Source organism: Equus caballus, chromosome 24 (assembly GCF_041296265.1).
Source record: "Equus caballus isolate H_3958 breed thoroughbred chromosome 24, TB-T2T, whole genome shotgun sequence".
NCBI classification, from domain to species: Eukaryota; Metazoa; Chordata; class Mammalia; order Perissodactyla; family Equidae; genus Equus; species Equus caballus.
In genome coordinates, this window is record NC_091707.1 from 28252884 (window position 1) to 28280361 (window position 27478).

The 27478-nt window shown below is 39.9% G+C and overlaps 1 protein-coding gene across 6 annotated transcripts in view; it reads left to right on the plus strand.

Annotated features, from left to right (window-relative positions):
* The window catches only part of EXD2 (exonuclease 3'-5' domain containing 2), a 95798-nt gene extending 70220 nt beyond the window's left edge, over nt 1-25578 (plus strand). For 5 of the 6 annotated variants that reach the window (XM_070249675.1, XM_023627986.2, XM_001500260.5 and 2 more), the window contains 7 exons: nt 7572-7828; nt 11473-11599; nt 18155-18486; nt 19707-19813; nt 20329-20464; nt 21578-21934; nt 24089-25578. In XM_070249675.1, coding sequence (XP_070105776.1) covers nt 7572-7828; nt 11473-11599; nt 18155-18486; nt 19707-19813; nt 20329-20464; nt 21578-21934; nt 24089-24305 — 1533 coding nt within the window. In that variant the 3' untranslated portion in view covers nt 24306-25578. The remainder of the gene's footprint in view (nt 1-7571; nt 7829-11472; nt 11600-18154; nt 18487-19706; nt 19814-20328; nt 20465-21577; nt 21935-24088) is intronic. The other variant, XM_014735667.3, reaches the window with a different exon arrangement.
* Nucleotides 25579-27478: the final 1900 nt, after the last annotated feature.

The window sequence follows — 27478 nt, forward strand, 5'->3', positions numbered from 1 at the left end:
CTGTCAGTCTGAATGTTGATTCCTTATAAGTAATCTAATTTTTTGTTATCTCCTGTTAAGATCTTCTCTTTGAGTTTGTGGTTCTGAAGATTTACTGGGATGAGACTAGGCACCGTCTTCTTTCTGTACTTCCATATTGAGATTCAGAGAGAGATCTGGATATAAGGATAGGTGTCTTTTATTAAAGTTAAAATTCTCTTTGAAGATTGTCTTTACCTTGTTTTTTCTTCTTTTTTTCCCTCCTCCTCCTTATTCTTTCTTGCTGGAATTTGATCAGTTGTATTCTCAACTTTTCATGCAATCCTACATGTCTGTAATCTCTTGTATAGTTCACGTATCTTAGTCTCTGGATTCATTCTGCACAATTTCTTCAGGTCTCTTTGACAGTTCCCTTTTTCTTTCTTTAGCTTTGTCTAATCTGGTGTTTAACTTGCCTGTTGAGTCTTTTTTTTTTTTTTTACCTTTTTATTGTGAAATAAAACACATCAAGAAAAGTGCCTGAAACAAAAATAAACAGCTAAATGATTTATCTAAAGAGAACAGCTGTGGAACTAGAAACTAGGTCAAGAAACAGAAGGTTGCCAGTACCCCAGAAGCTGCCCTTGCACCCCTTGTGATCGTTGTCTCTCCCCTCCCCTCTAAGGGTTACTGTTATCCTGATTTCATGATAGTTACTTTCTTATTTTTCTTTATACTTTTATTACTCAAGCATGCATCCCTAACTATTGTAATTTAGTTTTGTCTGCTTTTTAAATTTAATATAAATGAAACCATCAAATATATATTCTTTTGTATCTGGGTTCTGTTGCTTGACCTTATGTTTGTGAGATTTACCTCTGTTGTGTGTGACTGTGATTCATTGCCATGTAGTGATCCGTTGTATAAATACATGACAATTTATTCATCTATTGTAGTACTGATGGACATTTGAGTTGTTCATGGTTTGGGGCTCTTACAAAGAAATGCTGCAACGAACGTGTGCATTCATTATTATTGGCATAGGCGTCTATGAGTGGAGTCCTGGGTTGTAGAGTTTATATATGTATCTTTAACTTTTACAGATAGTCAAAACTGTTTTCCAAGGTAGTTTTAACTAATTTGCCCTCCTTACCTTACTTTATCAGTAGTGTAAGAGTGTACCCGTGGTTTCCAACTGTTTTCGGAAGTGGTTCTATTCAACGTTGTGCCTTCAGCATTGTCATATTGACATGATATCTGCAGTAGGTTTGTTTGTAGATCCTTTTACCAGATTAAATACATTCAGTTCTATTTTTGGTTTGATAAAATAATAATTTTTTTTGTTTTGTTTTTTACTAAAGGGTGTTCTTTTTAGATCTGTTTCTTGCAGGCCTGGACCTACCCAGATTTTTATTATAATTTTTTTAGGCCATATTGGTTTATAACATTGGGTAATTTCAGGTGTACATTAAATATATCAGTTTCTGTATAGACTGCATCATGCTAACCACCAATAGTCTAGTTTTTATCCGTCACCCTGCCTATGTGCCCCTTTACCCATTTCGCCCTGCCCCCACCCCCTTCCCCTCTGGTAACCACTAATCTGTTCTCTTTGTGCACGAGTTTGTTTATCTTCCACATATGAGTGAAATCATACGGTGTTTGTCTTTCTCTGATTGGCTTATTTCGCTTAACATAATACCCTCAGGGTTCATCCATGTTGTTGCAAAGGGGACGATTTTAGGTAAGAGTTTTTTTAAAATCATGAATAGTTGTTGAATTTTATCAAGTGCTTTTTCTGTGTGTCTTGAGATGACTATGTAGTTTTTCTTATTTATTCTGTTGTGGTGAAATATGTTGATTTTCGAATTCCTAAGATAAATCCAAGTTGGTCACCATGTTGTATTCTTTGTATACATTGTCAAATTCATTTTGCTAATGTTTTTTAGAGGATTAAAAAAAATCTGTGTTCATGAGTGATATGGGCTTATAATTTTGCTTTCTGAAAATGACCTTGTCAAATTTTGATGCAGTTATGCTGGCCTCAGACAACAAGTTAGGGCTGTTCCTTATTTAAATGTTCCCTGGAAGAGTCTGTGTAAGACTCACTCATTAAATGTTTGATTAGGATCTGGTGAGGCCATCTGAAGTGTTCTTTTAAGGAAGTTTTTGAAATATGGCTTCAGTTTCTGTAATAGTTCTGGGGTGGTTCATATTTTCTGTTTCTTGAAGTCTGTTTTGATTAGTTTTTTCATCTGAATCTGTCCTGTTTCAAATCTTAAAATTATAAGTATAAACTTGTTTATAATATCCTCTGACAATTTTTTTTCCTGTCTGGTAGATTTGTAGGGATGGCTCCTTTTTCATTCTTGACATTGCTTATTTGTGCTTTTCCCTTTTTTTGTTGATTACTCATTCTATGGGTTTATCAATTTTATTAGTCTTTTCAAAGTACCAACTTCTGGCTTTGTTGATCTTTATTGTATGTTTGTGTTCTAGTTCATTGATTTTTGCTCTTTCTCTATTATTTCTTTTCTTCTACTCACTTGGGTATAATTTGCTGTTCTCCATTTATTCTTCAGCCTACTTTAATCTGACATCCTACCGTACTACTCCACTGACGCTGTTGAAGTTGATGGCTTTGTTGTTTTCTAATCCAATGGACACTTGTTTGGACTCATATTATTCCAGCTCTCAAGAGCACCTGCACAATTCCTACGCTAGACACTCTCTTCTTGGCTTTTATGCCCTCACATTCTCCTATCTCCTGTCTTACTGTTCTTTCCTCTTTTTCCTTTTCTGGTCCCCCTTCTATCTGACTTCTAAATACTGAGATGGCTCAGGCTTGGTCCTTCTGTGTCCACCCCAGAGACTGCAAACTCAGATTCCTATGAGGTCCAGACAGGAAATGTAAATGAAGGATGTAGAGTGATTGTTTGCATTTTGGGATACATAAGAATATTCTTAAATTTCATAAAGAAGTATGCTTCTTCACTTTTTCTTTAAACACAAGGCCTGTATGATCTATCTTCCATTTTCCTAGTTTTGATAGAGACAGAGATATTGAGAATTATTCCTTTGTATTAGGAAAACAGTGGTGTACAAATAAATGAGAAATGAAAAATGATAGTTGGCTTCAGTGTTTAGAAGACATTCTGGTGAATGAGAGAATTCATGCCTTATATAAAAGAGGAAGCTGCTGTACGTGTTGCCAGATTGTCCACTTCTTTTAAGAAAAACTTGGAATATAGATTTTAAGAAAATGTAAACTCTACTAATTTTTAAATTCTGGCACAAGTTTTTAAATATATGGAGACCAAAAAATAATATTTAACACATCTGTGGGTTAGCATATGGGTCCATGGACCACTAATTTATGTCCTCTAATCTACATTCTTTGCCTAAGTGATCTCATCTACTTTTATAGTTTTAAATATCATCCATATGCTCATGACTCGAAATTACAACTCTAGCCTTTTTTATCCACCTGCCTCCTTGACGTCTCCCTTTGAAGGTCTAATAGTCATCTCAAACTGAACGTGTTCCTAACAGAACTCTTGATTTTTCTTCCCAAACCTGTATTATCCCTAGTCTTCTCTGCCTTTAAGATTAAAATCAGGGAGACATCCTCCCCACTAAGGGTTTTCTAACAGAAGTGATATCATTGAAAGTCAAACACACAGACAGGCAGGTATAGTATGTTGTTTCTTTAATGCCAAAATATATGGAAATTCAAAGAAGTGGTTATGGAATGCAGGAACTAACACTTGTTAGAAAATAGAGGCATGGTTTCCAGATCCCCTAGAGTTACCATGGTGATGTACAACTATGGATAACTCACCTGCACAAAATGAGGATGCTGCCATGTTTTAGAAGCTGTTATTGCCTTTCTCCTGGGGAGGTGGGGGTGGGTATGTTAAATATCTTTTCTTTTTTTTTAAAGATTGGCACCTGAGCGAACATCTGTTGCCAATCTTTTTTTTTTTCTTCTCCCCAAAACCCCCCAGTATGTAGCTGTATATTCTAGTTGTAGGTCCTTCTGGTTGTGCTATGTGGCACGCCACCTCAGCGTGGCCTGATGAGCGGTGCCATGTCCGTGCCCAGGATCCAAACTAGTGAAACCCTGGGCTGCCAAAGTGGAGCACACGAACCTAACTGCTCAGCCACAGGGCTGGCCCCAGATATGTTAAATATCTTCCTGGCCCCTGTCTCTTGCCTGATTTTTTTCTGGAGTTTCTGACTACAGACGTCCTTGCTTAACAGGTACAAATAATTGATGCAGTAAAGAATGAATGAAGTGAAGATTACTTTCCCAAGAGCATCCTTCTGCAGGCCCAGGCTTCAGTCCTGCCTGAGGTCCACTCCCTTTTCCTTACTACTAACCCCTCTCTTCCCTTCCCATTTAGAGAGTATTACCAGAGCTATCTTCAGAATAGATTTTGCACCCGTCTGCTTCTCCACATCTCTACTTTCTCCCTAGTCCAGCCTCAAGTGTCTCTCGTCTGGACTATTGCAGTAGCCTCCTGACTGGCCTCCTCTTGGACTCTTGTGCACCTAGAATCTCTTCTCCATACAGTAACCAAAGTGGTCTTCTAAAATGCACATCAGATCATGTCAGTCTTCTGCTTAAAACCCTCCCATTGCTTTGATAAAATCAAGATGTTTTACTTACATGTTATTAAGGACTTACATGCTCTGGTCTCTCTCAACACCTCTGATTTTGTTTCCTGTTTTCTTCCCATCCTCTTATTACTTTCTAACCTCATTGGGTCTTCATTCTGTCACTTGAACAAGGCAAGCTCATTCCTGTCTCAAAGTCGTGGTATTAATTTAACTAATAGATAAACTCCACAGACTAGGGGTGCTTATTAGTTAACCTGTTCCAGCCTGGAATATGGCCCCAGATCATTCTTTACTCTCTGCTGCCATCCTGGGGTCATTTAAAGAATCACGGGCTTTTCCAGAAAGTTTTATCGGCTCTGGACTTTTAAGAATCCTGAAGCTAAAATGGATTATCCACTGGCCCTTAGGAAGGAGGATCTCTAAACCAGTGCTCTCTAAGTGAATCACTGAAATACAGAAAAAGTGTTAGAAATTTTGTCTATAAATGATTGATCGCATCATTCATTTAAAATTCTTACTTTTGTATATATTTAATAGTGTCTCTAACACATCAGTATATAATTTATAAGTCCATATGCATATATAGTGTATGTCCCAAATACTTTTTATATGAATTGACTAATCAAAAAAAAAATCAGAAACCACTGGATTAAATAATGCTAATGAAATTAAAATGTCATTTTTTTCCTATTAGATATAACATTGGTAAGCCAAGGGTTCCATTGTTTTCCATGAGTAGTAAGTGATGTCAAGGCTAAAAGACATTAGAAAGCAAAAGGGGATGGGGCTGGCCCCGTGGCTGAGTGGTTAAGTTCGTGCGCTCCGCTGCAGGCAGCCCAGTGTTTTGTTGGTTCGCATCCTGGGTGCCGACATGGCACTGCTCATCGAGCCACGCTGAAGCGGTGTCCCACATGCCACAACTAGAAGGACCCACAGAAGAATATACAGCTATGCACTGGGGGGCTTTGGGGAGAAAAAGGAAAAAATAAAATCTTAAAAAAAAAAAGAAAGCAAAAGGGGGAAATATGAGAAATAAATATAGATTTTTTTTTAAGCCAAACTGACTGTTAGAAGCATTATTCTTCCAATTACACGTTCAGTGTAAATTTGGTATCTAGTGGAATCATAAACATTTGGATTCCTAGTGGGAGAAATTTGTGATACATTGGATCTTAAGCACAATCCAGAAACAGTGTTAAAAAGACAACTTACCTATCTCTGTGTCTCTATTTATTTAATGTATTTTAGAGAATGGAACCTGACTGAAAAGATGTACAAAGATCCGGCCTTAGGAATTCACAGTGAGGATTATGTCAAATGAGCAGTGCTAAATATTGAAAGTAGAGATTTACAGCTTTTTCTTGGAGAGAGCTGGTATCACAGAGGGAGGGACTTACTCATTTAAAATGGCAGTTTGGCCACATCTCGATGAATTGGTATATAATAGAAGCCAGTAGTCAAGTTTTTTGTAGGTCTTTTTCACCTTGGCCGAACCCCAAGAAACAGACACATTAGAGATCAAACTGGCACGCTTTCACGGGAGGATGCGGAAATGCCCTCACTGATAGAGCAGAGCCTGAGCGGGGGAATCTTGGGGAATCGCGGTTTTACTTGGCACTAAAGTAGAAGTTGAGGGTGAAGGCCCTCCTGAATTTTGTTTTTAGCAGCAACTCTTTGTGATCTTGACTGTTTCCCCTCTGTGATTTTGATCACCTCAACTGTGAAATACCTCTCTTCTGAGTACTTGTAAACTATGTGTGAACCACTCCTTCGGTATTTACCATGTCATCTCTGCAGGTGTGAGCTTGTGTGTATCATACTCCACCTATGAGGTTATAATCCTTTAGGCAGGTCCCACCTCTTCTGTAACTTTATATCCAAGTGGCGCCTGGTGCAGTGCCCGGCGCACTGATACATGGTGGTGAGAGAACTGGTTCTTTGAGGGGCTGTCCTGGACATTGTAGGATGTTTAGCAGCGTTCTGGCCTCTAACTACTAGATGCCATTGTACCCTCCTCCAAGTTGTGACAATCAAAAATTTCTCCAGACCTTGCTGGATGTCCCCGGGGGTGGGGGTAGGGGGAGCAAAATCACTCTTGGTTGAGAACTATTGTTCTAGAGACTGGGAAATTCAGTTTCTAGTGCTGAATTTGCCATTCTCTCTCTCTGTGTTTGGGCAAACTGCTACGGTTTTAGGCTTTAAATTTCCTCTCCTGAAAAATGAGGATTGGAATTTATTGGATGCTTAACCTGGGTTCGGTGGATCACTTTAGGGAACCTTTAATTAATGTGAATTTTGTATGTAAATTTTTCTGGAAATAACTTCCTTGGCTTTCACCATTTTCTCCAGTTTATTACCTCACAAAAATTAAATCTAGATCAGTTAATATATAAAGTTTTTTCATTTCTTAAGATAGAAGGATCCTAGCTTATACACAATGTACATTTTTTCTTTTATGAGCAACATTTGTGACCATAAAATGCTGAGAAAGCACTTTGTGCTCCTAGGATTTTATTATATTGGCAATACCACTTATTTATAGTACTGTATTTCCTACCTCTTTTTAAAAATTGGATCTTGAGGCAGTGATGATGAGGTAAATGAGATACTAGCGCCTATGTTAGGGAGTTTAGATAATGAAAAGAGTATGTTTCATTTGGCATTCTACTCCGTGGCCTTTTAAAACCAGTATGTTTCACATGACTCTGCCAGTGCGTACCCCAGCGCTCTTCCGTGCCAGCTGGTCCCTATTTATGCACTGCTCATATTTCAGGCTCCTGTTTGGGCCTTCAGTAACCTTTGCTTAGGCTGCTGCTTGACTGAGTCTGTTGCGTTTGTTAACATAGGCTCATCCTTAGGTTTGAACCACAATCCGGTTAGCTGCTCACTTTGGGAAGTTAAGGAAGTACCTCGTAGACTTTTTTGCCAGTTTCGTGTTGTGCTTGGTGCTGTGTTACAGTGTGAACTCTGGCCGTTTTCCTCTGTTGCAGGTGAATTTGGAAGGCAAAGCCAGTCCTCTGTCACTCCTTCAAATGGCCTCCCCAAGTGGCTTCTGTGTCTTGGTTCGCTTGCCCAAGCTGGTCTGTGGAGGAAAAACACTACCAAAAACGTTACTGGACATTTTGGCCGATGACACTATTTTAAAAGTTGGAGTAGGATGTTCAGAAGATGCCAGCAAGCTTCTGCAGGACTATGGCCTCGTTGTTAAGGGGTGCCTGGACCTCCGATACCTAGCCATGAGGCAGAGGTATGGTTTGTCTGAATGCTGGAATTCCTGTCCTGTGGGGAAGATATTTTAGCAAGATTTGTAGATTACTGAGACTCAATAATACAGCATCTAAAATTCTTTAGAAGCCTCGAACCTTCTGAGATGCATATTTGTGAGGAAATACTCTAACTTCTGAAAAAACTTTAGTTACCTAGAATTGGTCTTTTTAGATGAAACGTTAATAAGGTGTCTCTGTAAGCTACAGGTTATAAACTGATGGCCCCACTGGCTAAATTAGAGCTGCAGATGTTTTGTTGTTTTTGTTTTTTTCCCATATGATATTTTTTGGAAACTTTAGTTTAAATACAGAAGATTTAATGTAAAAATCTTTATTTCTAGCTTCCCTTGAAAAATTAGATGATTTGACTACATGAGGTCAACGGTTTTAGATGGCAACAACTGGCTGGGGAGCAGCTGTTCTCTTTAGATGAGCATGCTCCATTCAACTTGCCAGAGTCCCCACCTCTCCCATTGCAACCCTGGCTCACCCTGCTTTAGGCCAAAAATGATGGTAGACCTAACCCTTTACTGCCAGGAAGAGAGATTTCCCTTCCCCTTGGAATTCTGTTCCTGTGGAAATTCTGTTCTACCTTTTCTGTTAGGGAGTCACAATTACCTTCTCGTGTATGCATACAGGTCCTTGTTTTAAGAATGTGGACTGAAACAGCCTCTCTCCCTGCCTTAAATGACACGTTAAAAGGCTAGAGGATTTGATAAACTAAGAAGGCCTGATCAAAATCTGGGTTTACCATAATTTTTTAGTATGAAATGAAATTTTAGCTTAGTAGTTTGGCTAATGTAAAAATAACTCATAAATAAAGTATCAATTTTTTTCAGGTAACATTAAAATATTTACTGTATTTAAAATTATTAACCTTTCCAGTTTGGATACCTTTTCTTTCTTTTTCTTGCCTAAATTTGAAGTATTTGGAGTCTAACAGCAAAGGCCACCTGTCATCAGGCCCTCCTCCCTCTGGCACCGCCTCCCCGGAGGCACGCACTATTACTCTCTGCTGTTTAGGCGGTGTGCGGAGTGGCTAGATTGACTCTGGAGCAGACTGTGTGGGAGGGAGTCCCATCTGCCACTTACAGGCTGGGTGACCTTTGGCAAGTTGCCAAACCTCACTCTTCTTCAGTTCCCTCATCTGTAAAGCAGACATACTGATGTTCCCACTTCACAGGATTGGTGTGAGAATTGAATGAGATCAGCTATGTAAAGGACTTAGCAACAGTGTTTGACATACAGAGAGTCCTGTGTAAATTTCAACTATTACGTCATCGTCCTCATCAGCATCACTACCACCTTCAGCACCATCATCCAATGGGTTTGTCCGTCCAGATCTTCCTATGTAATTACAATCCTCTCTATGAATATCTAGAAATTAGAGGTGCACTGAATTCTCTGTTTGGCTAAATGCAGAATGGCCAAGTGTCAAAATAAGAATTGGGCCAAAGCTAATATTACCATGAACTTCTTTAAAAATAAGAATGAAGCATTTATCAGCCCTTTCAATTTTTAATGAAATTTTATTAAAATTTAAAATATTCTTATTTTATTATTGAATACTTTAGTAGTGAAATTAAAGTTTTGTGACATCATAGTGTAAGAAATGTGATATTTTAGTGCAAAAGTTATACTTAGCCCTCTTAGCTATAGGTTGCTCCTGAGGTTTGCCGTAGGTGTTACCTTCAGCTGACTTTGGGAGGGGGCACAGTTGTTCTTTGGTAACACTGTTTTCTTTTCTTCATCCTATTTATATCTTTTATTATATGTTAACTGAAGATGATTTATTATAGAGGTTATGGTATATGATTTTGGAATCTTTCCTAGTGAAACTTTGAAGTGGCAAAAGTGGTGTCTTGTTTTTAATTCACCCTCAAGAAATGTGAACCTTCCCAAATATGACATTTAAAAAAAAGATGACCTAAATGGAATTAAATACACAAAAACTAAGTACTGTTCTTCAATGAGGGTATGATTTCAAAAGTTATGGAATATCCATGCCTGAAAAATTTCACAGCTATTTAAAAGAATGAAATAAGGACCTTTGCATTTACTGTCGTGGAAAGAGGTCTCTGATACATTAAGTGATAGAGAAAGTTGTAGGACAAAAAACAAAACAAATATCAAAAAACTCTATCTACTTCTCCATCTAACCATCTGTTTGTGCCTAGAAAAAGCCTGGAGGGGCCCCAGCATGCTGTTAGGAGTCATTATTCCTGAGGAGTGGGGAGTGGGACGCAGGGCTTTCACTTGTCACCCAGTATGCTGCTTTATTGTCTGAATTTTTAATAATAAGCATTCATTACTTTTGTAACTTCTAATAAAACAAAAGAAAGTTTTACGTCTTCCCCAAATCCATAATTGCCATGAATTGAACCAAGACCTTGTGTATTTTACCTAAGTGTGTCTGGATCCTTTTTTTTTACTTTTTGGTCAGTCAGTGCTTTTTAGGGGTGATGAAATCCATCAGTTTACTAGTTGTTTTTGTAAGGGAAGACTTCCTGTTCTTCACTGTTATAATGATTTCATTTCCTGCTGTACCTGAGGGAATCCTGCCTGTCGTAACGCTGACAGGGACCTCCACCCCCAACCTTCCTGCTCTGAAACTTCTCGTCTCTCGCTGGGTACCAGGAAGTCAGCTCCACTTTTGTAGACCTGCGTGTTCTTAACATGTTTATCTCTTGTTTGGAGTCTCCAATCCTTGACAAATTGATTTTTTTCACCATCCTGCAGCTATTTTAATCAAAGTATTTGAAGAGCAGAAAGATTATTATTTGTTTTTATTGTACCTTCACCCCCTCAATGAAAATAGCCTTATTTTTCAAATTTGAAAAGTAATACATGATCACTAGCCACTTCAAATATACAAGAACATAATGAAGATATATAATCACCTCAAATCCCAAATGTTAGTGATATTAGAGGTAATATCACTATTAGATATTAGAGATAATATCACTAACATTTGATGAATATCTTTCTAGTATGTCTTTGTGCTTCCTCTCTCTCACATACCTGGAATCGCAGACCCACATTTCTTATGTAGTATTGTAGTGTATGTATTAACAGAAAGCAAACATGTTTTCTTTCACGGTCTGTTTTTACCTAATATGTCATGGACATCTTTTCACATCAATATAGATCCACTTCCTTATTTTTAGTAGCTGTATGGAGTTTAATCAGTCTTCTGTTGATGGGCATTTAGGTTGTTTCCAATTCTTTGCTGCTATAAATAGTGCTGCAGATAAGATTGTTTTATATACCTTTGTCCTTAGGATAAATTCCTAGAAGTGGAATTGTTGAATCAGAGAATTGTCATGTTCAAAATTTTGATAGCTATTTATTGTTAAACCCTTTTTCATAAGGGTTGTATAAATGTAAAGTTCACAAATTTTAGATTAGACTCTCTGATTCTTCATGCTCCACCAATAGTGTGGATATTTTAAAAAATCTTCACAATCTGATAGATCAAAAAATTATATATAATTTTTATTTTATGAAGTGTCTAGTAAGATTGAATATCTATCATCTGTTTATTGGCCTTTTCTGTGTCTTTTTTGATTTGCCTGTAGTCATCCTTTGCCTATTTTTCACACTTGATTTTATGTATTTCTTGTAGAAACAATTTGCTCTGTAATGGGCTTAGCCTGAAATCACTCGCTGAGACTGTTTTGAACTTTCCCCTTGACAAGTCCCTTCTACTTCGTTGCAGCAACTGGGATGCTGAGAATCTTACTGAGGACCAGGTACTTCTTATCAGAGTAGTGGAAGAATGGAAGAGCCATTGCTTGTGAAGTATAATTGTTTTTAAAATTCTAATTCTCAAGTATGATATAAGTATTGGGCATAGATGCCTCAAAGTAGACTCATTGTCTGATGATTCCCAAGATAACTGGTCTATAATAATGTAGGTTCCACTTAAATAAAAGGGTAAGAGTCTCTATTCTGTTTTATTTTTTTGAGCATTTACTATATGCCAGGCATTTGAGAACATGTTATTTTTTTATCATGAATACGAGTGCATAATTTAATAAGTCAAAGTGTTATAAGACTTATAAGAAACAGTAATTCTCTGCCTTCCTCCCACTGCTCCTGATTGCTCTTCCTTCTTTAGAGGCAACCAATTTCATTTGTTCCTGGTAATTACCATTATATTTTTAAATTACATGCATATGTTACTCTTTGTTTTTTTTTTGAGGAAGATTAGCCCTGAGCTAACGTGTGCTGGCAATCCTCCTCTTTTTGCTGAGGAAGACTGGCCCTGAGCTAACATCCGTGCCCATCTTCCTCTACTTTATATGTGGGATGCCTACCACAGCATGGCTTGCCAAGCGGTGCCATGTCCACACCCAGGATCTGAACTGGCGAACCCTGGGCCGCTGAAGTGGAATGTGCGCACTTAACTGCTGCACCACCGGGCTGGCCCCAACTCTTTCTTATTTTGTATATTATCTTCTGGCTTCTTACTGTGAAAGACAGGATTTAGTACTCTTGCAATTCCTCTGTCCCCAGACAGATACTTATTCCCTTCCTCATGCTCCCGATATGGGTAAATCATCATTTTTATCAGATTAATATCTACTACTTAAATTGGTATTATTTATAGCTGAGCCACATAGTAAACTGCAGTTAAGTTTTTTTCTTATACAACTTCTTGTTTTCCCGGGAGTGATCATTGGTATTTCTGGTTGCGTAGTTTTCTGTATGCCTGTGAGCTCTTTCAGCCCCCGACTCTTGAACAGAACTGTGATCTCCTCTGGGCTGGTTCAGGCACGTCAGGTAACTTACTCATTTCCCTTCCCTTGGAGCCAGCCCTCCTTGAGCCCTCTGTCATCCTGCTCCTCTCAAGGCTGATGGCACTCCAGCCCTACTGCCAGCTCTCATCTTGGAACTTGCGTTTACCGTCAGCCTGGGAATCCCCTTCCCTTCTACAGTAGATCGTCTGCTTTCTGAAGGCCACATCTTTTTACTTTTTTGTAAAAAGCTTCCTGAGAAAGGGAGCATGGGAAGTTAATCTGACACCCTGCATGTCTGAAAAGATATTGATTTCCCTCTCTATTAACTGAGAGTTTGGCTGAGTGTAGCATTTTAGGGTGTAAATCATTTTCCTTCAGAACTTTGAAGGCAATGCTCCTTGTCTTGTAGCTTCCAGTGTTAATACTGAGTGTGTGACTTGTTTTTCTTTCTGGAAAATCTTCTCTTTATTCTTAGTTTTTAAAATTCATAATAATATACTTTAGTGTGGGCCATTTTTCCTTATTAGAATTCAGTGGACCCTTTCAATCTGGAAAGCTCATGTCTTTCATTTCAGGAAATTATTCTCGTAATAGTTGACAGTTTCCCTCCCTTTTGTTTCTAGAACTCATTTTATTTGGATAGTGGGCCCTCTGAAGTGATCTTCTGATTTTCTTAGAAAAATATTTTCTCTCTTATTTTCCATCTCTGTATTTTTTGTTTTACCTTCTGGGAAATTTTCTCAAGTTTATCTTCCAATATTTCTATTATTTTTAATTATTCCTATCATATTTTTAAGTTATGAGAGATCCTTCGTCTTCTCTGAGTATTCACTTTAAAAATAACTTCCCATTTTTGTTTAATGGGTATAATATTGTCTGTTATCTTCGAGTATTGAAGATTTCTGAAGTTTTCTTCTGCTTCCTGCATTGCCCTTTTTTCCTCTGAGTTTCTTATTTTAAATGTTTGGTTTGGTCTTTGTCTTTTGTGTTAAAGATTTTTCTCAAATGTTTAAATCCTCAGCTGTCCAATCATATTTAAGGAGAAGATGTTAAACAGCTGATTGGATCCATCAACTGATGAATGAATAAATAAAATATGGTGTAGCCATACAATGGAATATTATTCAGCAATAAAAAGTATACGTGCTACAACATGGATGAGTCTTGAAAACATTATGCTAAGGGAAAGAAGCCAGTCACAAGAGCTGACATGTTGAATGGTTCCATTGACATGAAATGTACAGAACAGGCAAATCTGTAAAAACAGAAAATAAATTAGTAGTTGCCTATGGCTGGGATAAGTGGGGAATGACTGCTAATGTGTATAAGGTTTCTTTGAGGGGGTGATGAAAATGTTTTAAAATTGATTGTGGTGATGATTGCACAATTCTGTAAATATACTAAAAACCCTGAATCCTGCAACATCTGTAAAAGACATTTTGGAGATAATTGGAGACGTTAGAATAGAACTGTATATATTGTATTTTGTCAGTGTTAACGTTCTTGGGAGTGATAATGGTGTGATGATGTGGGAGACTGTCTTTGCTCTTCAGAGATACACACTCAAGTATTTAGAGATTGTGTCATAATAGCTGCAACTTAATTTTGAAATGTGTTCAGCCAAAAAAACAAGTGTTTGTGTGGTATCTACGTTATAAAGAGATAAAGTAGATATTGACAATTATGAATGTCAGTTGTCATTCTTTTAACTTCTCTGTGGGTTTGAAAACTTTCAAAATAAAAAGTTAGGGAGAAAAAGTTGATTGCTACTAAATTTGTGATCCATGTTATTGTGAGAATTCAGAATTTCCAAACATGCTTATTCATTCTTTATTTTTAGAATATTTGTTGTGTTCATTCTAATTATAAACATGCTTAATGAGATTTTAGAAAATACAGAAAATATTAAATCTGACATTAAAAAAAAGTGGATTGAAAGCACAGCATATATGGCAAGGGCTTTTGGACGAGTGGGTTTAACTATCAGTAACTGTAGATCATAGTCAAATGTCAGTAACTAAGTCTTTTCTCTCTGGTTACTCAGTTTCTCCAGAGATGAATCTTCTAGTCTTCTGCCCAAGAGGTATAAGCCTCACAGCCTATATTCTGGTAGCTGAATGGGGAAAAGGTCCTGGTAGTCTCACCATTCAGTGTATAGCCTTTCCCATAATCCTCCCTTTTTTAGGTGACACTTTGCCTCCAACCTCCGCCGTGACTGGTATTACTAGGTCCAGATCCTCTGTGATTTAGCCATTATATGACTTAAACTTGTCAAAAACCAACCTCTGCACACTAAGTAAAACAAAGGAAAAAGATGAGTTTGTTGCAAGGGTTTTGACCTGCAAGCCAGGAAGCTCGAGGCTGCAGGAGCGATGAGTTCCGAGTTGCTCACAGACTAAAGGACTTCTATGGGGTAGATGCAGAAGTCATTTGGCTGTTTCAGCTAACTGGTTCCCTGGCGGGCTTCTTCCTTATTCGGATCAGAGTAGTTGAGACGGGGGAACAAAGAAGAAAAGGCGTGAACAGACTCAGTGTTTGGGGATTGGCTGCTGTCCTCCACTGATTTCTGAGGGAAGCTGTAAATTCCTGCAGCTCATGTTAAGTAAAGTTAAGTTTCATTTTCTTTAATATGCCTGCATTGGCCAACTCCATTTTGTCCCTGACATGAGTGACTCCATTTTAGTTTTGGTTCTACAAACTTTTACTCTTTTAGGTCAGAGAAGAAGTAATTGCCTGGCCTTGTGGGGTAAAAGAGGGGATCTGGGGTTGTAGGTGTTCTTTATGGAGACGTTCATCTTATCCTCCTGTTTCACCCCTGCTTGTATCCTGCTTTCACAGATGGTACCTGTGCTTCCCATTCCTTATGCTTTGCCGTTCTTTGTGGCTCTAATTAATTTGATTTTTGAATTTTTGGCTTACCACTCCCTATGGGCCGAGGTGTCAGCCTTCTCTTGTTTGCTGAGTCAGTTACCACTTGTTCATCTTTCCAAAACATTGTTAATGGGAAAAGTTAGCAATAGTTATTATTTTAAGGGGAGTTCCGGGAATCACATCTGAATTTGTTTTCTATAGCTGTTTCTGGTTTGCTATGACCCAGAGAAAGTTACTTCTTTGTGTCTGGGTTCGTTCATTTGTTCCTTCTTTTCTTTTAATAGTTTTATTGAAATATAATTTACATACAATAAAATTCACCCATTTAAAGTGTGCAAATCAATGGATTTCAGTGTATTTACAAAGTTGTACAACCATCATCACAATCTAATTTTAGAGTGTTTTCACCACCCCAAAAAGAAACTCCATACCCATTAGTGGTCACTTCCCAACCCACCCTCTTAACACACAAGCCTTAGGCAACCACTAATCTACTCTCTGTCTCTATAGGTTTGCCTATTCTGGACATTTTATATAAATGGAATCATACAGTATGTGGCCTTTTGTGACTGGCTTCTTCACTTACCATGTTTTTGTGGATCATTCATATCGTGGCATTTATTGGTACTTCATTTCTTTTTATTGCTAAATAATACTCCATTGTATGGATATACCACATTTTGTTTATCCATTCATCAATTGGCAGAGATTTGGGTTGCTTCCATTTTTTAGCTGCTATGAATAGTGTCACTGTGAATATCTGTGTCTAAGTTTTTATGTGGACATATGTTTTAAATTCTCTTGGGTATATACCCAGGAGTGGAATTGCTGGGTCATTTGGTAAATTTATGTTTAACTGTTTGAGGAACTGCCGAACTATTTTCCAAAGTAGTCGCACCATTTTATATTCCCACCAGCAGTGTATGAGAGTTCCAATTTTCTCTATCCTCACCAATGCTTGTTATTGTCTATTTTTTGATTAGAGCCATCCTAGTAAACATAAAGTGGTATTTCATTGTGGCTTTGACTTACATTTTCCCTAGTGAGTAATAATGCTGAGCATCTTTTCATGTGCTTATTGGCTGTTTGTTTATCTTCTTTGGAGAAATATCTATTTAGATCCTTTGCTCATATTTTTGGTAGGTTTCTTGTCTTTATATTGTTGATATATATATTCATTCATTCTGGATACTCGTCCCTTATCAGATGTATCGTTTATAAATATTTTCTCCTATTCTGCAGGTTGTCTTTTCACTTACTTGATGGGGTCATTTGAGGCACAGACGTTTTTAATTTTGATGAAGTCTAGTTATTTCTTTCTTTTGTCACTCATGCTCTTGATGTCATAACTAAGAAATCATTGCTTAACCCAAGGTCATGAACATTTACTCCTGTGTTTTCTTCTGAGAGTCTTATGTTTTAGCTCTTGTACTTAGGTTTATGATCCATTTTGAGTTAATTTTTGTGTGTGTTCTGAGGCTGGGGTCCAACTTCATTCTTTTGCATGTGGATATCCAGTTGTTCCACCACCATTTGTTGAAAGTGCCTTGATTTTCTTACTGTTCGAAAATAATTTGTTGAAAAGCACTCTGAACTCTTCACACTCAACCACACTCTTTTCCTGTGGGTGACGACTGCTGATAGACATGTAGATTGTTGGGTCTAGATGGAAAATGTTACCCAAACTTGTTTCATTCTAAAAGCATAAAAAAACTTCACTAGTAGTATGATTTACTAGGCTTGGTTATTAAAGGGGAATTAAAGGAATTTTAATTCCTTGCACCCTTTGTTGGGAAAAGCTTTTAATTATAGTTTTGACTACTTTTATTTATGACCAGCTTGCCTGTGACCAGTTGCTTGGGAGAATGACTCACCATTATTAAATAAAATTCCAGAAATGGACTCTTGTGACTTTGCTTTGAGGCTCATGTTTGAAGCTGTTTTCAACATTTTGGTAATAAGTATGGCAGGTTGTTTCTGGTTGACAGTCACACAGGCCTCTTAATGAATGTTGGTTTCAGCTGTTGTAGACGATGACCATCCCCAAAGGGAAATTCATGTGTTAGTTGTCAGACCTGTGGTAACTACCGTACCCAAAATTTGAGAAAAATCTGTCCAGCAGGTTTGGTAGCAGAGAGAAAGAAACTTCACTAATTTATATAGATTAGGAATTTTGAGCCTTTAGAGTAAGTCATTACATTGGCTATTTTAGTTAAAAACATAGACAGGGAAATGTGAGGATTCATTATTCTATTTGATTTACTTTTTTTTGGGGGGTGAGGAAGATTGGCCCTGAGCTAACATCAATTGCCAATCTTCCTCTTTTTTCTTGAGGAAGACTGTAGCTGAGCTAACATCTGTGCCAGTGTTCCCCTATTTTGTATGTGGGATGCCACAACAGCGTGGCTTGATTAGTGGTGTGTAGGTCCACACCCGGGACCCAAACCTGTGAACCCCAGGCTGCCAAAGTGGAGCATGTGAACTTAACCACTACGCCATCAGCTGGCCCCTTGATTTACTTTTGTATAGTTTGAAATTTTTCGTGATGAAACGTTTTTAAGAAGCACATGGTGCCTAGGTTATTGTACATCTTGAATTAGAATCCTCAGTTGTCTGTATCTCTGTGATTGACTTTGAAGTTACTCTCTCTAGTTTGCCTTCCAGATTCCACTGATCTCTGACTTTTCTCTTCAGGTAATTTATGCTGCCAGGGATGCCCAGATTTCAGTGGCTCTCTTTCTCCATCTTCTTGGATACCCTTTCTCTAGGAATTCAACTCCAGAAGAAAACAGTGACTGCACTGGCTGGAGAAAAGTCTTGGAGAAATGCCAGGATGTGGTAGACATCCCATTCCGGAGCAAAGGACTTAGCAGAGTGGGAGAAGAGGTTACTGGGGAGGCGACAGAGTCTCAGCAGAAGCCAAGAAATAAGAAGTCTAAGATCGATGGAGCGATGCCGGGCGGCCACCAGGGGAGGGACCCCAGAAAACATAAAAGAAAGCCCCTGGGGGTGGGCTATTCTGCCAGGTAACAGCCATTCCCTGTCCCTTAGCAAGGCGGGGGCCCAGCCTCCAGCGCAAGGCCTGCTGCCTCACCTTGGGTGTAGGGAGAAGGCTGTGTGCTAAAGGAGCAGAGGCCCTCCAGGGGTAACTTCATTTTCTTTTTCCTTCAAGGGCATTTGGAGCTGTCTTTTGATTTATTTTCCTCCCTTTCCCCTTCTTTTGCTTTTTTATTTTTGGATAGTTGGAATGGAAACGAAGAGGCCTTAATATAGCTTTGTCACTGACCTCGATGTGACCTTAGACCTGTGCTTTCCTCAGTTATAAATAAGGATGTAATTATTAGTCCTTGCTTCAGGCTAGCCGTGAAAATGAATAACATGAAGTGCCTCATACTTTTCCAGAGAAATGCAGCGTCTGATTTCTCATTCGTTTGGTGTTTGATTATTTAGATGGCATCCAGCTCGAAGCCAGTGTTATTCTCCAGCCAATGAGAATTTCCCTGTACAGCTTATGCTTCTACTGCAGAAAGTGACTAATAAGTACTTTGGAGTGGAAATGTGGTCTCTGTAGTAAAGTGCCTTTAGGAATTGGCTGATTAAATTGAAGCGAGTATTGCTTATAAGCCAGAAATACATCCACGTGGCCCTCATGACTTTGACTGAATTTCTTCAATTTTAATTTACTTTGTTTAATCCAGTGATTACTCCATAGGGCCGTCTTCTCGGTGCTCTCTTCCTGTTTTCTTTCACAATAGAACTATGTAAACACTACCCCACTCACTCCCTAATGTCCCAATCTGTAAATATAAAAACTAGAAATATAAACTGATTCCTTTTACTTCTGTTTCCTAGCCCGTTAAAGATAGAGGAATAAACATGGTTTCTTCCCATATTTGGGTTTTCTCCATAAATGTACGGTCATGCGTTGCTTAACAACACTGATATGTTCTGAGAAATGCATCTTTAAGCAATTTCGTCATTGTGCAAACATCATGGAGTGCACTTATGCAAACCTAAGTGGTATAGCCTACCACACATCTAGACTATACAGTACTAATCTTAGGGGACCACCGTTGTATATGCAGTCCATTGTTGACCGAAACCTTCTTATGTGATGCATGACTGTAGCGTTTGAACTGAGTGTTGAGAATAGCTTGGGTCACTCAGAAGAGAACATGGGAAGGCAACTGATACCTTGACCAATAGTTAGCTTTCAGTTTTAGATTTATTTTTCTCTTCCCTATAGAAAATCACCCCTCTATGATAACTGCTTTCTTCATGCTCCTGATGGACAGCCCCTCTGTACTTGTGATCGAAGGAAAGCTCAGTGGTACCTGGACAAAGGCATTGGAGGTTTGAGACTCAGCTGTCATATTTTGTCTATGGTTAGATGCATATGGGCACTGGCAGGAGTGGGGAGTGAGATAAGGGAGAGGGATGGAAAGAAGAAAGCAGAGAGACCTTAAGACACGTGGGACGGGGCTATTCAAAACCCGGAAATAGGGCCCGCCCGGTGGTGCAGCAGTTGAGTGCACACGTTCCGCTTTGGCGGCCTGGGGTTCGCCGGTTCAGATCCCGGGTGCGGACATGGCACCATGTGGCAAGCCATGGTGTGGTAGGTGTCCCACATATAAAGTAGAGGAAGATGGGCACAGATGTTAGCTCAGGGCCAGTCTTCCTTAGCAAAAAGAGGAGGATTGGCAGCAGATGTTAGCTCAGGGCTAGTCTTCCTCAAAAAAAATTAAAAATAAAAATAAAAAAACCCAGAAATAGTGAGCTCTGCCAGAACACAGCAAAGAACAGTTAAGGTGGTACTTCTTCCCTGGGGAGAGGTGGGCAGTCATATACTCACACTTCTTTTCTCTAAGAGCTGGTGAGCGAAGAGCCTTTTGTGGTCAAGCTACAGTTTGAACCTGCGGGAAGACCTGAATCCCCAGGAGACTACTACTTGATGGTTAAAGAGAACCTGTGTGTAGTATGTGGCAAGAAAGACTCCTATATTCGGTGAGTGTGGGATTGGGCTTCCCTGAGTGTCTGCCTCGGATGGAAATTGCCCTTGTGGCCACATGCAGAGCCTTCAGGGACCTTGGTTAAGTCTGCCCACTTGGACTGAGAGACTTGTCCCTAGGGGGCATCCTCATTTCCCTGAGAGCTTCCACATTCTGCCTGGCCTTGCTCTAGTGGTCCCTACTCCTCCGAAGCCCAGTTCTTAGTTTCTGGAATGCAGCACTCTTCTCAGTAACGGTTCGCCATAAACAGAATGGTTCCCTTTTGCTCACGAAGGAACAAAGATCAGTTCCTTCAGAAGCCGCCTTTCTCTCTGTGTCCTATAACCCTCCCTGGAGTGGCTCACAAGCTTTCTGATCTTTGGTATCTGCAGTGAAGTATCCAGATGCCCTGAAGGCACACTCTGGAGTAGTCTGGGAAGACTATGCTGCACCAGGGTCTCCTCGTGGTGAAGGTGAAGCAGCCTGCTGGGCCCGGGTGCCCAGACCCTTGGGCTTTCTCCCTGGCTTCTGTGGAGTGACTCACTGTCCTCCTTTCTCCCCTTGAAAAGTCAGACAAATTAGTTGTTGCTGCCAGAAGTTTTTCCTGAGAGCTTAGTTCTGCTTAGAAATTAATGGTGGACTTTGATGAACCAGGGAAATAATCTCAGAGGAAGGGATTCCTCAGATGAAGGAAATTGGCCTTTTCAGGTCACCAGGCTTCCAAAATTTCAGGAGTAGAGGTTACCTGCTACAGGCTTTGAGAGAGTTGTTTTCCAGATGTTAAAAGTTATTAGAATTTCTTGTCATTTCTTGGATGCTTTTCCTTCTGGGATCAGAGACTTCTCAAAGGTTGTTATGAGCCTCTCCCTCCCCCAGCCCTCTACTGAAGCCTGATAGCAGGTGGTCTGTACCTACTTCAAGGAGAGAGAAACGTAAGGCCCTGGTACGTAGGTGGGCTGAGAGTAGACTAGGGAGGATTGCCTGTATGTGGTCTCTGTTGGGTTGTAGTGCCCGAGGCTTCTCAGTCACGTTCAGGCCCAGATCAGAATCCCAGTAGCCCACCTGCTAGTTCCATATATATTCTGTGTCATGTGCTAATGAGCACTGCCTTCTGGGTGGGCTTTTTCAGGAAGAACGTGATTCCACACGAGTACCGGAAGCACTTCCCCATTGAGATGAAGGACCACAACTCGCACGATGTGCTGCTGCTCTGCACCTCCTGCCACGCCATCTCCAACTACTATGACAACCATTTGAAGCAGCAGCTGGCCAGGGAGTTCCAGGCCCCCATTGGCTCCGAGGAGGGCTTGCGTCTGCTGGAAGATCCTGAGCGCCGGCAGGTGCGTTCTGGAGCCAGGGCCTTGCTCAACGCAGAGAGCTTGCCTGCTCATCGAAAGCAAGAGCTGCTGCAAGCTCTCCGAGAGTTTTATAACACAGACACCGTCACGGATGAGATGCTTCAAGAGGCTGCCAACCTGGAGACCAGGTACAATTTACTGTTCTGGTCAGAGAAGGGATTGAGGAATAACCCAGTGACGTTAACCCTGACTGCTCAGTGAGAACACTTGTCAGAAAGGGGCGTTAGCCATTTAGGTGCAGGGCATAGTCTCATGGCTTCAGATACCTTGGGGATGGGATAGGACAACCTGTTTGAGAATTTCCTTTCCATAGGAGACTTGCCTTCTATATTTGACCCTTTTAGATCATATACTTATGGCCAGTCATTTCCATGATTAGCAGGAGAGTTCAAATGCAGTGGAGTTGTGCCTTATACATTCTATGCAGAAATAAACCCTCAAGTCGGCACATAAAATGAAATAATAGTCAAAAATACCCTCAAATCTTTGAAGTTGCCAATGAAATGCGATGTATGTGGTTTTGTTTCTTACCTTATCTAGGACCATGAGAACTGAGATGGCTGGATTCATGTTTCCCATCTGACCTGCACTCCAGGGTCTTGGCCCACCGAATGGAATGTTGGCCAGACTTGCTGTTACTATTTAAATGACTTTTCTCCTTTTTCCTTCCTTCCTTGCTTTGTCCCTCCTTTCCTATGAGTATGTATTTGAATTCATATGACTTAACTCAGTGTTCCTAAATGGAAGTTTATGCTCCTGAGAAATGAATAGGTACATGGCTCAGATGATGAAGCTCTGGGCTACCTACTGGAGTTTTGCCTCCCAACAGTCACTTTTTCAATAGTATTAGGGGTTGAAATAATTGAACTAAGTTCACAAAACCCTGTTAGTGATGCTGGCTGCCTATAGTATTTTGTTATCAAAAAACCCAAAAAACCTTAATGTATAGCAGCAAATATTTATTAGACACATATTTACAGATATGCTAATCTGTCTAACCAAGCTAATAAACCTTGCATAAATTGCCTTAATTATGTCTTATAGTGACAGTATGAGGTAGGTTTTAGATTTCTTACTAGTAACTTCCAGCATTATATCCTGAATTTTAAAAATCTTTCAAAGTTAAAAAAATTATTATTGAATTTTATCCTTATAACTATTATATAAAGTTGTAGAATAGATGTTATTTGCCAAGTTTTATATTAGATATCCTGAGGTTAAAGTTAAGTAACTTGTGAAGGTCATATTAGAAATTAATGAGACTGGCTCCTTTAACCAATTCCCAAATGTATTTCCTCAAAGAGCTAAATTTCCCCTTTCAGCCACAGAGCTTTTTAACGAATTCATCCTGCTGGCTTGGATAGGAGGATGCTGGACTTCGCTGTCTAGGACTGAGAAGAACAGCTGTTTGGGGAAAGATAGGCAAGTTAGTGGGATGCTCACAGGCTAAATAGTAATATGTCTGCAGATCCCAGGGAATACTAACCCTGCTAGACTAGTCGGGGTCTTGGGAGGGAGGATTGAGAGTGGGGTGTGGATGCAGAGAGAGGAAGGGAGTCCGTGGGGCAGGGAGCTTCCTTGAGAAAGGTGATCTTTATCCAGGAGGTGGAAGCACTGTCTGCATGGTTTCAGAGCAGTTTTAAAGCCTCTCTGCTTAGCTAGGAAGGAGGCAAAGATTTGTCTTCCCGTTAAACAGCACTGGCTGCACAGCTGAGCAGCCATGGTAGCGTATCATCATGACTGAAACACTTCTCATGGATGTGGTTTGGCATTCTTTTTGTGAGAAAAGGCACTAAAGAAATGTACCACCTTGCGTTTTACATTGAGGTATTACACTGTTATGAAAAACTGGAACATGTGGGCCAATTTAACAGCCACATATAAATACTAAGTATGGCTCAGAATGAATAGCTTAAAAGAAGGGTGAGCTGGTAACTGGGTAACCCTGGAGTAAATAAAAGACCAACATTTTTCACCCATCATCAGCGAGACAGTAAGGCCTCTCTTGTTGGGGCTGAGCATTATTCAGTGGCCTTCCCATAAGTATAGCTCAGAATCCTGAAGTGCCTTCTGTTGGATTGTATGCAATTTGTCCAAACTATTTTTAGGAAAAGGCACATATGGGAAAGAGAATGTTTTAAAAACATGAACCAACCTTTTAGGAGTCTAGCAGCCTCCCCAGATACCCTTGTGGAGGTGCCTTGAACCACAGCATGTGGAGCCGTGTGTGAGACTGTCCTGTGCTTGTTTCCCTGAGACGCTTTGTACTTGTGTCTTGGCAGGATTTCCAATGAAGGCTACGTTCCTCATGGGCTGAAGGTGGTGCAGTGCCATTCCCAGGGTGGGTTGCGCTCCCTCATGCAGCTGGAGAGCCGCTGGCGTCAGCATTTCCTGGACTCCATGCAGCCCAAGCACCTGCCTCAGCAGTGGTCAGTGGACCACAACCATCAGAAGCTGCTCCGGAAGTACGGGGTAGACCTTCCCATCAAGCTGTCGTGATAGGTGCTTTGCTCCCAGGTTAGGACAGCTGGGAAGCTGGAGTTAAGGTGGACAAGTCACCTCTTCCTCTTTTAATAGATTTTTCCTTGTCAAAGCCTGGTGACGCAACTCAGAATACTAACCCATACTGATCCCACGGTGCTTCTGGTGGAGCAAGGCTATTCTTTTAAGGGGAGCTTACGGCTTTGAATTTTAGTTAGGCAGAGTGAGAATTGCTTTTTCCTCCTTTTTTTATTTTTGTGGATGAGGCAGGCCTTGGCCTTTATTTAACTTTCCCTCTTCTGCTGTCCATGTGCAGACGACAAATGGAAGATTCTTCCTGAAGTGACTTGTCAGGACTCTCAGCTCTTTAATATGTTTCTTCCCCGCCCAGTGTGTTGGTTTATCTCAAACAGGGGCTGTCAAAAGATTTCAGTCCCATTAGGTTAGGAGGGGAGAAAACGTGCTTCCAAAAGCTGGAGAGGTGAACAAGGGGTCAGATTCATTTTCCCGGTTCAACCTCATCATTGTAAATTCTTTGGCTTATTGCTGTCCTGCAGCTCACCTGGTTGGGATCCATCCCTTCTAGGTCGCTTTCAGTTTGTTTCATGTGCTTGAAAATGCTCCCCTTTACATGTCCAGGACCAAAGCAGCGACTTCCTGCCATATGCTTCCACCCTAACACTGGGGGGAATCCTTTTCTGGAAATAGGCCTTCCACTTGGGTGGGGCAGAGAGAAGCATAAGCACCAACTCCTGATAGAACTTTGATGATTTGCTCAGCTTTTCCTTCTGTGCCGGTTGTGGTCTGCTTGTTGAATCCTCCTCCCAGAACTGCAAGGTTTGTAGCTTACTCCCTTTCTGAGAGGAAGATTATCTTTTCTCAGAATCAATATCAGTTCCCTTCAGTGTTCCCTGTTCCATCAGATTTGCAACACTGGCCTCTTTTAAGCACTTACTTCTCTCCCGGAGTCATTTGGTCAGGTTGCAGTGTAAGGATTCCTCCATCTCCTCTCATGCCTAGGACGCCGAGATTAATTAGTACATTTAGATGTTCAAATCGGTGGTGTTTTATCTTTCAAAATGTGAGGCCACCAGTTTGATTATGAAATCAATTTATTAGTGATTAGTATTTTTTCTAAAGTAGTAGGAAAACTTTCTTACTTTACAAGATCTTAACAAGTTTAAAAAAGAATTTTTTAGCCAGAATCCATCAACAGCTCTGTTTTGGAATTGTGCCCAAGTTGGCGATGGTTGCTCTAACATTGATAAATAAAACTTCTTCTAAGCACAAAGCTCACTGATTGTAAATGTAAAACTTTTTTCTTCGTAACTTTATAAAATCGGTAAATATTCTTGGGGGAGGAGATATTTATCCTGCAGGTTCCTACACATGACGGTACCGTGGTATGTGTGCATGGGTATACCTCACACACACTGTTCCTTCAGCCTGTCAGCAGCAGCAGCTCACAAACTCATATACACGTCCTGCATTTTGTTCTCTGCCCTTTCATTGCCACTTGTCCTCAAACAGGCATTTCTAAACTAGAAATCCTTGAAAATGAATAGTACCAGCCACTTTGGGGACCGTGTGTTCAACGCACTATGTTATTCTGGGGCGTGTGTCTCAGTGGCTGTACTGCGTGGAGCCCAGGTGGAGAACCGTGGAGATGGACGGGTGGTTGTCATAGTAGTCAGGCTTGCCACAAGGTGGCACTCCTAGATTTTGTTTTATATTCATTCTTGAGAAATTAGGGGCTTTTATACATGGTTCCTGAACATAACTCATGACTTAAGTTTCAAAACTTGCGTAGGTGGTTTTGAGTCATTTTGATAACTTTACAAGAAAAACTTCTTCCTCTGAAACAAGAGAGCAAGGCTCTTCCTTTCTCTTTCTCTGTGATCTTCATACTAAGAGGTGAGAAACACATAAGAAGTTGTTTAAGGTGCTGTGGGAAGAAGAAATGGGTTTTCCAGTAGAACTTCCTGCAAAGCCAGTAACACAGAGCCAGCAGCCAAGGTAGAGGAAAACTAGACTGTGGCACGTGAGATTTCTCATCTTTTTCCGAAGAGTTACTGTGTGGATTTGAATCTTTTTGTTCTCTGAGTCAGCCTTGGACTTGAGCAGCCTTTTCCTAAGACTGACAGTTGCTGTCTAAATGAGATATTTTAGGGTAGGCAGATTTTAAAATAAATATTTTTTCTTGATATAAAAGTAACACGTGCTTATTAGAGACAAGTCTAAAGAAAGAATAAAACTCCATCTTCCCTCCATCTAGAGCAGAGCTAATCTTTGCAGGTATATTTATGAATTTCCTTTCGGAATTTAAAAATGCATGTACAATATGTGTAATATTTAAACAGAATCTAGAGTCAGACACATATACACCATGATATCCTATTTTTTCCCCTCACTTACCATGGTATCACAAGTAATTTCCTGTGTCTTTGAATCTTTGAAAGCAGATTTCTAGTGGCTCTACCTTACTTTAATTATCCATTCCACCTTATTGAAAATTTTGGTTGCTTTAGATCCTTTGTTAATATCAGTGATGTTGTGATGAACTTTCTTGCGTATAAAGCTTTGACTATATCTTTGAATTTCTTTAGGATAGAATCCTAGGGATTGGAGTGTGAGGAGGGGGACTCACATTGCTGGAATGAGTGCAAATTGCTGTCACCTTCTAGGAGTTTATATCAAGGGCATGCTTCTCTTTGACACTTTAGCAGTGTCTCAGTGTGTTCACTGAGCTTCCACATGAGTGGCAGTGGGAGGACAGTGTCTTAGCGGAGCCCCTCTGAATGTGCCCTGATCACTGTGTTTGTAGGCTCAGAGTCTTCTCTCTACTTCCCTTCTGTCCCCCATCCTTTATTGCCTCATTTTCCCCTTGTAGTCAGTGTTTTTTGGAAATCCTATTTATTTTTAAAGAAAAATGTAAAAATTTTTTAATTAAAAGTAAAATAGAAGTTATAGACTTTTTGTTTCTGATAGACAAGCAATTAGTGATCTGCCATCCTACAGTGAACAAGGCACAATATTCCAGGATTTGTTGCCTCATAAGAGTGCAGCTATAAGTTACTTATTCTTAGCCATGTCACGGATAGAAATCAGATGACAAAATGTGTTCAGTTGAAAGAAAGCCATTTTAATCCCTCATTTTAGACTCTTAGGAACCCAGCAGGCAGAAGGAGCTT